The following is an 11809-nucleotide window of genomic DNA, read 5'->3' as shown; positions in this document are numbered from 1 at the left end:
AAGCCATCATGAAACCATTTATTTTTTGTAATGGTAAAATTACCATTAAGTCCTTTCCATCAAAATGAAAATAGGATAATTGCACTTTAGTCTCTATACTTTTCTAACTTATTCAATTTAATCTCTAAACTCGATACCAGATTTTTAACTTAATCACATGCTCCTACTAATAATCCTCTATGTTTTCATGTCTAACAGTTTCTTCTAAAAACGATCACAATTTCTTATACTACTATTTATTTATAGATCACTTATTCAAGGACTTCTACTATAAATATTCTTCTTCTCTCTGTCTTTTTTTTTTTTAAAAAACGTGGGGATGTTACTGCTTGTGAGCTGCTCGAGTTAAGTATTACTAAGCTCAAATTTGACTTGACCGATAGCTCGAGCTCGACTCAATAATTACCAATTGAATTCAATTTTTTTCGAGTCTAACTCAAGTAGTTTGTGAGCACCAGTGTCTCATTTCACCTCTACTTAGGGACGAAGCTAGAGGTGTATCTTTGGAAGGTGCAAAATTAAATTATAAAATTTTAAAGGGGTCAAAGTACAATTTTAGCTTTGTATATGCTTGCTATTTTAAAAATTTAAAGGTATTAAACTAAAAAAAGTTTCATCTTTGGGGGGTCAAAGTGTATTATTACTATTAACAGACTTATAATTTTAAAAGCTTCAAGAAACTAAAATGGTAGTTTTCAATGGGGGGCATAGGCCCTTGATTGCCCCCTTAATGCCATCCATGTAACTACTAGTTTGTACTATATGTATCAATTGTAGATTTAGTCTATACTCTCCAATTAGATCATTCTAAATCATTACTGTTCAATTTTTGAAATTTCAATCTTGACGCAAATGACAAGTGTTAATCCATTAATTGAAATTTTAATGAGTAATATGTCAAAATAACAAGTTGACATGATATTACACATATGATAATATGTTTGTCGCATTAGAGTTTGGCAATAGCAAAACTTAACTTAATGAGTTTAGCAATTATCGTTTGATGGGGCTTGAAATTTTAAAATTTAAAAAGTACAAAGATTAAAAATGACTAAATTAAAGTATATAAATTAAATCAACAACTTCCACAAAATAAGGGACTAACAACATAGTTCAGGCTTTGTGAATTGATGAGACTAGTGTCACGGGCCGCAGTTCAAAGTTTGTGACCATCGCACACAATGCATCCCATGGAGGTCTATCATTGACATAGGGATCATTTGACCCACGAGAGCTGGCCCAATTCAAATAGCTATTGGAGAAGCCTGTCAAATTGAAGCTTGTGTGGCCTAATGATATAGATATGGAAAGATAAACTACCTTGGTAACTAAGAAAACTAATCTTAGAAGATTGAGGGGAATTATATCTTATAAGATTTGATTTGATTTGATTTGATTATGTAATCTTGTAAATCTCTTAATTTAAGGGATAGACTAATCTCGTCTGTCCATATAACTTGATCTAGATCTTTAATTTTGGGGGAGGTCAACTATAAATAGAGAGTTTCCCCTCACTTGTAACTCACTTAATTATTTCATTGTTTCTTGTATTCTTTGATAGAAAGTAATACAATATAGAGCATTTACTCAAACACCTCTCGTGCATAATTTTTTGTGGCTTTTTGTTCTTTTGTGCCTTCTTTTGACTAGAGTTGCTTCCGTTATATAAATTGGTACCTTGGAGGAATTTTTTGTGAATCCTCAATTATTTGGTAGTTAGGCTGACTTAGGCATGTTTGGAACGAAAGGATCGCCTAAGGCCGCATGGCTTACATGACTAAGTTCTAGCCTCATGACACTAGTAGCATGTCCACTTCTGCCTTCACTAAACTTCTTTTTATGAAAGAAAAAAAAACAAATGTAAATATTCTAATTGATTGGATTGGTAAAAGGCAGATAATGTTGTATCTATCTTATAAATGATTGCATCTCTTGTGTTTTGTTTTGCTAATATCAATATGAGTTGTATGTTCCATTTTTCGAGAAAAGAAAAGGTAAAAAGGTGTTATTAGGCCCTGTACTTCTATAAAGTTTGATATTTAGTCCATATACTTGTAAAAGTTGAAAATTCAATCCTGTTGTTTTTTCAATTTAAAAATCTTAGTTTAATCATTATCGTTATTGAAAGTTTCTATTAAAAATTTTTAACTTAACATATTTATTTTCTGTTACTCGTATGAGATGTCCTATGAGAGTAGCTTAATCAACATGCCAATTTGACAAATGTTAATAGAAAATACTTATAATTTTAATGATTGGACTTAATTTTTAACTTTTTAAATATAGAGATTAAATTTTAAACTTTTTCGAAGTACAGGGACTAACATCATATTTTGACCAGAGAAAAACATTTTAAAGTTTTGCCTAGAATGAATAAATTATTATAAAATTAAGTGGTGCCTGTGTCACCTGTTCTTTCAAGGGCCCAACCAAAGGGCATTAATAATAGAAAGTCAACATATTTTGGATGCTGGGGGTCTGAAAATGGAAGAAGATGCTATCCTACAAAAATCCCTGAAATGGTTGCGAGATCTATCTAAAGGAAACATAAGCCACGAGCTGGAGGCACTCACTCTTGAAGGACTGCAGATTGTCCATGCCCAAAAGGGTTCCATACACTGCAATTTCATCGTTCCCACTCGTGCTTCAGTAACCAAAATCTCAATCTTCTTTTGACTTATGTATATTGCTGTTCTCTCATCATCTGTCTTAACGAGAGCTCAAAATCCGCAGGATCCAGATGGGAATTGGCATGTTGGAGCCATGGCCACGTTGATTGACGACGTTGCCGCGACGGCAATTTACTCCGTTGTCGACCATGTCAAACTCTCCCTTGATTTCAGCATTTCATTTTATTCAACGGCCAAGATTCAAGTTAGTCTTCTCATATCGTGAAATCTTAAGTTCCTTTTCCTGTGATTTGGTTAGAAGATAAGGTTTAATGGGGGTATGATGCAGGAAGAAGTGGAGATAGAGGCAAAGGTGATAGGGGAGAAGGGAAGGCTTACACAGGTGGTAGTGGAGGTTACAAGGAAAGGAAACACAGAGCTAATTGCTTTGGGTAAACAATGGATGGCCTCCGATAAAAAAGGAATGAAGCCATCCCAAGTGAGTAGTAAGCTTTGAAACTTTACTTTGCTCTGTTTTCCTGATGAACTGATGCCACTGCCCATTCTTCTATGAATACTGGTTTGGAAGGCTTTTTGCTCATTTCATCTCAGGGCATTCGAATACTACTCCCAATTGGGTTACTTTTTCTGGGTTTTGGTTTAAATTGAAGAAAGCTTCGAATTAATAATTATGAAGAATTGAAAGAGACACATGGTTGCTGCTGGATTTCTCAGAAGTTGTCTTTTTATGTACATAATCTGTGTTTTATATTTCCATTGCATCCACACAACATTTAATCTCGGCTAATTTTTTCAATTCGGTTCCTTAATTTTTTTTCTTTTATACATTTGTTGACTTTTTCTCAAGTTCACTATGATATTGTTTCATGTCTTCATTTAATTTTTTATTATAAAAAACTATAATCTTTTAGTTGATGAGTTCTTGTAATATCAGAGACTCACGTCATTGCATACACCAAAGTTACGAAAATTTCAAGTTTTAAAATTAAGATTAAGGTAAACAAGTTCAAAAATTAAATTAAAAAAAATTATCAAGTTCATACACTAAATGTTGCATAATAAAAGGTCCAAAGCCAGTACAACCCATCAAAGTGCTTGAATCGTAGAATCTAACAAGAAGTTTGGTTTGTGACCGTGCCGCGTACGACCGTCGAGAAGAGAATTAGCACAAAATATAATGATTTAAAAGCGGTTTTTATTGCAAGTGGGATATGTCAGTTGTAATATTTATAAGTGTTACAATGGAACACTTCGAGTATTTCAAGGATCGAACCTAAGGAATTGCCAAATTGATAAATGCATTTATCAAGTTAATTACAAGTTAAGCAATTATTAATCTATCGAGTCGGAAATTATTAGTGGAAATATAAATTTAAATTGTTAATAAACTAAATTTAAACTACCAATTAAACAAATTAAGCTAAACTTTCTTCCTATTGTTTTAAACAATGTAAATGATTAAAATGATGCCCGATTGATTCGTTAATCATTAACTAAGCTAATAAACCTATACCGATTATATTATTTACCGCTCTTAGTTGGGAATCTCCTCTTGGTCTCATCTTAGACTAAAATATACTACCTAAGCTCTCCTCTCCGGTCTCACCTAGGCATGTAAATCTTCTCTCGGTCTCACTATTCGGCACAATTATATCGAACTATCTAATGATAAACGATCTTTTCAATCTCTTTTATCTAGATTTTTCACTAGAGACGTCAATTCTAGCGTATGAAGTATTTCGATATAAAAGAATAACCAAGCAATGAAGCATAGACATTAACTTAATCTAACAATAAATTCATCAATTAACCAACAAGCAATATCAACACATAAGAAAGCTTAACATCCAAATAGACATTCCATCAAATACTTGATATGCATAATTTAAAGGTAAGGATAAAAAATCCCCATGAAGCTGTGGAGTCATTTGCACCCAAAAGCTCGATCCATCTCCATCTAAAAAGTCTTTAACAAAAAAATAGAATAAAATCTATTCTAAAAAGAGAGAGAATAAGTAATCAAAAAATAAGAAGCGAAAAAGAAAACAAAAAGAAACCTAATCTAAATATGCTATTCTTTCAAGTACAATATGTTAATCTTATTTAACAATTTTGAAAGTAAATAAAAGACTAAAATTAATCATTAAACCAACCACTAGAGTGGGAGAAAATTACAATTCCAATAAATACAAACAATTATAGGAATCATAAGTAGAAAATAATAGTAGTATTTAAATTCTAAGAAATTATATCATATATACAAGATATATAAATAATTTCAAAATTAAACATATTTTTTTAAAAATTTAATTGTTTTCATTTAGTTTTGAAATCAATCTTAATTTCCATAATAAATGAACTCCATTGGTTTCATAGATCTACAAAATTTTAAGGTTTTTATTTATTTATTAAAATTTGACCATAACCTGGCTAACATGCAATCATAAAAATGAATAATTGAGGTTTTACAGATTTCATAAGCTTTTGCAAACAAAACATATCGATTAAAATTACATTAAATGTCGATTGAGTTTTAACTCGATTGATATGGGCATTAATGTTAATATAGAAGGACGAGGATTTGAGTGCGCTAAAATGTATTATCCTCCTATTTATCGGTTGGGGAGAGGTTGTGGGTAGTTTTAAGCATTGTATCAAAGAGGACAAATATGATCAAAACTTATAATGAGGTTGTTCAAAAAAAAAAATCAAACGAATCACTTCATTAAGGCTCCGTTTGTTTCACTAAAAATGACTTCTGGAAAATGATTTCTGGAAAATGACTTACTTTTCTGGAAAAGTTAATATTTTCTGGTGTTTGGATGAATCTGTATAAAATATTTTCTTTTGCTTGGTAGGTTCTTTAAAAATATTTCATAAAAGTCGTTTTCAATTAAACAAACATACATTTGGGATTTTTTTTTATTTTTTCATTATTTAATTGAGTTTATTTTATATCTATAATTTTATATTTTACATTGTTTTTACATATATTAAAAATATTTTGTTAAATTTAGGTTCATTGCAACGATTATTTTTTAGTTACATGACTACCAACTGAGTATTTTTTTATTTAAAAATGTGACTTTAACAAAATTGACAAAAAAAAATCAACAATGTCGCAATTGGACTTGATTTTCAAATCTGGAAAGTAGAGGGACTAAATTCTTGAAAATAAAAGTACAGAAACTAAATTGCAAATTTGTGAAGAGTATATAGACTTATGACATATTTTAACATTTATACTACAAAACATTTATTATTAATATATTTATAATTGTAATAAATATTTAGTATTAAAATATTAATATTGATATTTTCAATAATACGTGAATAATATTATTTAAAATTATTATTTTTAAAATTTACTATTAAAATAAAATTTAAATATTAAATAATTTATTAAAAATAATAAATTATATTAATAATTTATTATATGACTAAATATAAATAATTAAATACGTATGCTTAATAATATTAAAAAATATAGTATTTTATATTAATATTTTAAATATTTTTAAAAGTAAAAATAAATTTTATTATCAATATAATAATATTAAACTTCATTTAAGTTAATTTTTATATAAAAGTAAATTTATCTATTAATAAGCTCTTTTCCGGAAAATGACTTACGCTTTTCAAAAGGGTAAGTCATTTTACAAGGAAAAAAGCTTATTTTCCGTTGACCTGTAAGCCATTTTCCGTTGACCAAGCTGTTTTCTGTGAAACAAACACAGGAAAATGCAGAAAACATTTTCCGTAAAACCTTTTACATGTAAACAAACGGACTCTAATGTTAATTAATTAGAATTATATAAACTTAGAAGTGCTCATGGGCCAAGTCGGGCCTAAGCATAATATGAACATACTTTATGTTTTTCTATGCCCAACTCGAAATATGGGCTTAAAATTTTGCCCAAACCTGCCCATATTTGCAAAAGACTAACCCAAGCTCATTTTAGGCTCGCCCATATTATATTTTAAAAAAATATTTATTTTATTTTAATATTTAATAATTTAATAATTTTTTATTTATTGAAAATTTTTATATAGTTATCTTAACATTATTTTAATGTTTACATTAGAGTAGTATTATATATTTAGTATAAGTTTATTTTTTTAATGTGTTCTAAATTACATAATATATAAAAATAGCATAATATAGAGTGTTATAAACTTAAAAATGGGTCGGGCTAGGTCAAGCTTGGGCCTTAAATGTTCAAGCCTAAGCCCGACCCATATTTTAAATGGGTCTATTTTTTTTTTACCCAAGCCCATTTTTCGGAATTAATATCTTTGCCCAAACTCTCTCAAATTTCAGATAAACCTTCGGACCTGGACGAATAACCCGACCCAAGAACAAATTTATTATAACTCAACTGCCCTTCTTTAGAATCATGACTATTCTAGTGTAATATTTTTCAATCCAACATGCTTATCGTATCTAACAATTTTAAATGCAAATCAAAGACTCAAATTAATCACTAGACCAACAATGATTTTACTGTAATATAAAATAGTGTGAAAATTTTAATTAGGAATGGCCTAAAAATCTAAAATCGTAAATTATTTAAATATTATTATCTAAATTGGATTTCAAATTAAATATTATTGTCCCTCAACTTTGCAAAAAAAAATGAAATTAAGATTTTAATTATCTGTTATCTAAATCCGCTAATTAAAAAAAACATAGAATCAAAGAAATCATAATTAACGATATATAAGTGCAAAAATAATTTAACAAATATAGCTAAATAGAATTCCAAACAACTTAAACATATAATAATCCCAAACAACTTAAACAATTAAAAGATAGTTTCATAATATAAAAGCAAATCATATTACTTAATTCTACCAACTATGAAAAATCAATCTTCTTCCTATTATATAACAAAAGAAAATGGAAGAATGAAACTGATATTTGAAAGCAAACTTGAGTAGTATTAGAAGCAGTACTTAAGATTAGTGCCAATTACTTCAGGCACTGAGTATGAACAAGGCAGAAAAATAAAGAACACACGATATGTTTACCTAGTTCGATTTCCCTACATCTGGAGAGTCTTGCCCAGAGAGATAATTCACTATCTTAGCAACTCGTACAACAAATGATTTCAACTTCTAACACTCACTAGATTCAACTCATTTTTTTACCTAAGATCTAGACAACTCTCCTCTAAGTTTTCTCTCTGAGAAATACATCACTTTATTTTGCATTCATAAGAAACATTCCTTAATGAAGAAGAATAAGTGCTCCTAGATTAGTACATCACCTATACAAGTCTACTCAATTTATGAGAAATCAAACCTTGCTAACTTACTATATCAATTACAATCAATCTCCTCATAAAACTAGCAAAAAAACTAAGTATAACAAATATCTCCAATGAGCTTAGATAAGTCTTGAATCTTCAAGATATACTTTTTTTTTGTTTTACCTGATTTAATCCAATATAAAAAATTGAGAAGTTGATGTCTTTGAACCAAATCCAAACCAATTGATGCCTTTGATCCAAATCCAAACCAATCTCTAGGACATATTGTTATATGTAGTAGGTTTGCAATCATCCAAAGTATTAGTTAGAATCAAAGCCCAAAGATTTTTGTTTCCAAAATTTTCCAACATAAAAATAGCAATTTTCTGAGTTGAGCAATGTCAGATACTAATTGGCACTAGTCTTTAGCACTGCTCAAAAATTGCCTCAATAGGAAAAATAATAAGCATTACTTCAAATATTTATATATGAAATAATATATTTTACTTTTGAAAATAAATAAAAATATAATAAGAGCATTATTTACCTTATAATTCTTTCTTCAACCTATTTTATGAGCACATCACCTCCAATGTGTCTAAATGGCACATATTTCAATGGTCACTCACCATGCTTTTACTTGTAGTAAAGATTGACTTAGACACAATGGTTGAAATATGAATAGTTAGAAAGTTTTCATACTATATGGCTGAAGACAACACCTGGAGGGCTTGACTCACTTTGCGTTCATGCAAAATGTCATTAGACTCACCTTGAGCTTCATCATTTGTGTGCACCCATAAATAGCATTGAATGTTGACAGTTGGTTAACTACCAAGAATTTCATCATTCCTATGAACATGTTTTTTTCTTTCCTTAAGGGTAACTTGGAGTTTACTTGACCTTTTTACCTTGATAGGTTGATTATGAGGCTAGCTTTCCTCAATTGTTATTTCTTTAATCCCATATGTTGAAAGGCACCCCAACGCAACACTTTTACTATGCTATCGTTATCCATCAAAATCCTTTTCACCTTGTGGTTGGCAATAATGACCATTATCACCAAGGAATCATGATTACCATCATCATAAACCACTACCCCTCTCATCGCTCTCATATAAGCTTACTTTTGATCTATCTTCTTCCCTGGGCCTTTTGAGGGGAGCTTCTATAGACATTATGCTTCTAATATAGGTCTTCCTCCATGTGTTCAAGGTATCCCACTCTTTTTTAGCACTTGCTATCATAAATAGTTCCCTTCAATTACTCTCTATAACTTGTCTCTCTTCTCTTGGATATCTTTTCTTCTCGATATTCTTACTATCTAGGTTTCCTCTTTACAAGTTATCCTAGTAAGCCTTTTCTGATAAATCCTTCTACCCACTCTTTTTTAGCACTTACTATCATAAATAGTTCCCTTCAATTACTCTCTATAACTTGTCTCTCTTCTCTTGGATATCTTTTCTTCTCGATATTCTTACTATCTAGGTTTCCTCTTTACAAGTTATCCTAGTAAGCCTTTTCTGATAAATCCTTCTACCCACTCTTTTTTAGCACTTACTATCATAAATAGTTCCCTTCAATTACTCTTTATAACTTGTCTCTCTTCTCTTGGATATCTTTTCTTCTTGATATTCTTACTATCTAGGTTTCCTCTTTACAAGTTATCCTAGTAAGCCTTTTTTGATAAATCCTTCTATGGTGTCCATCAACATCATGAATTATTTTCATGTTATGCCCTACTTCCCTTAGATATTTGCATCTTTCCTCAATCACATCTAGGTAGGCTAGGGTTTCATTGGCTTGAAGGTTCCCAACCTCCATTCTTGAGGTGACTTAGTTTAATATGTGTACACGAGAAGTATTTAGAGGAGTATATCCTTGAAATATTTTGTATAATAGACCATTCTTTATGTGAACTTCATTGCTTCGCCCTAAAAATTGTTTTCTCACTTGAGATTTTCTTAAGAAGAGTTGCTCTAAGAAGGGTTATCCTCCAATATTAATTTTGAGGTAAGAGTTCCCTCTTTGATCCTCTGAGTGTACCCTAATAGATGCCTATGTTTTTCGTATTATCAACTCCTGATTTTTTTTCTTGTCTCAATTTTTGCAAATCCCTAGCTGAAGGAACTCAATTCTTTAGTTTTCACATAACGATACACCTTTTCATATAGGGTATGTAACACCCCATACATGACCCAATCGTCGAGTCAGAGCTACGACATGCTACAACTATTAATTTAGTAAATTCAAAACATTATACAACATTTAATCATTTAAATACGTAACTAAATAAAATTCGAGTACATAATGTATTACATAATCATTTTTGGGTCCTACATGAGCTTACAAAATCTCTTTTGTTAACCTGAGTTTGAATTAGGACCAATTTGTAAATTTTTAAAAATTTGAGGTCGATGTATCAACCTAACAATCTCCACGTCGTGGCATCGCCAACTCAATCAGTCACATCACGACTTCAACCACACTGACGTTACGACATCACTCACTGTCGGCACTACGTTGCTATGTTGGACGTTTGTGGTGGTGATGAGGTCTCTATTTTTGGCAAAAACACAATTTTTTTCTCCATTTCAATATGTACAATACTACCTATTTGATTTAGACCACCTTATACCATCAAAACCAATTCAAATTCATATCATTTCATGTCAAACAAATCACCTAACTAATTCCAATCACAACCAACTCAAACATGAGCTCAACCTATTCAAAATTAATTAATTTTAATACATCCATCCTATGAATTTTCAATTTGAACAACGAGTCTATTTCAACACATTTCGAAATTTCAATTTCATTTATACCATTTCCCCCGATGAACCCTAGTTAAACATACTTTGATACACGATTAAACTACACCACACCAGTTGCTCATCCGAGAAGAGTATAAATACATCAGGTTACCCGATAAATATATCAGGTTACCCGTCTGAGCTAAACATATATCTCGACACATCAAGTTACATGTTTGAGCTAAGCTACACAATGATTTTAGCTTTTCCTCGATTAACTCCTCTTTAATCCAATTATTGATCTATATAATTATTTTATACAACCAATCAATATCAAACATTTTCATATTATGCCATGACATGAATGAACCTATATAAGCTCATTTTTCAATACCCCTAAAATTTTACATTTTATTCAATTTAGTCCCTAACTTCAAATTCCTAGCTTCGAATTAAAATTTGATTTCATATATGTTCATTAAGGGTCTTATACTTTCTCTTTATAACATAATTTTGTGATAGGTTTTACATTTATTCAATTTGGTCCCTAATGTACAAAGTTAACAATTAAGATAAATTAACCAAAACGGCAAGGGATCAGAAACCTTTCTACAATTAAAAGGAAAGGCTTTCCTTAGGATGGATCCCCCTGTTAACTCTTCTGTAGTCTAGTCATTTTCATAATCTAAGCTTAAAATCTATAATTTCAAGCCTAATTCTTTAAGAAACCAACAATGACAACTTTCTAAAAATTTAATAGTTTTACAAATTGGTACATAGACTAGCTAAATCAAGCTCTCATGACTCTAAATTCATAAAAATTACAATAAAATGGCTTAAATTTACTTACTAATTGATGGTCACATATAGAAGCTAAAAAAAAGGTCTTTTTCCTTCCATGGACGGCATGAAAGAGCTAAAAGATGAAGATGATATCTTTTTTCTCTTTAATTTAACTTATATAGGTTGATGAAGACTTAGTTAACCTAATTTAGTTAACATAATTAAGGTTTAATTAACTTAATTTTAATCTAATCAACTTTAATGGATTCTACTATCACTGTCAACTTTCTCCTATTAAAAAATCGTATAATTGTCATTTAAGACCTTTGGCTATTGTTATTTTAATTTTTAGACCTTTTGTCAATTAAAACTCTATAACAATTAGACT

At 30.1% G+C, this 11809-nt stretch overlaps 1 protein-coding gene across 1 annotated transcript; it reads left to right on the top strand.

The window, feature by feature from the left end:
- Positions 1-2392: 2392 nt before the first annotated feature.
- On the top strand, positions 2393-3476 carry LOC107914786 (uncharacterized). Its single transcript, XM_016843813.2, has 3 exons — positions 2393-2649; positions 2734-2874; positions 2959-3476. Exons 1-3 carry the CDS (start codon positions 2485-2487, stop codon positions 3124-3126), a joined length of 474 nt encoding a protein of 157 aa, XP_016699302.1. The 5' UTR covers positions 2393-2484; the 3' UTR covers positions 3127-3476.
- Positions 3477-11809: the final 8333 nt, after the last annotated feature.

Source organism: Gossypium hirsutum, chromosome D10, assembly GCF_007990345.1.
Source record: "Gossypium hirsutum isolate 1008001.06 chromosome D10, Gossypium_hirsutum_v2.1, whole genome shotgun sequence".
NCBI lineage: Eukaryota > Viridiplantae > Streptophyta > Magnoliopsida > Malvales > Malvaceae > Gossypium > Gossypium hirsutum.
The sequence above is the reverse complement of the archived record's forward strand: the minus strand, read 5'-3'. Positions and strand labels throughout refer to the sequence as shown.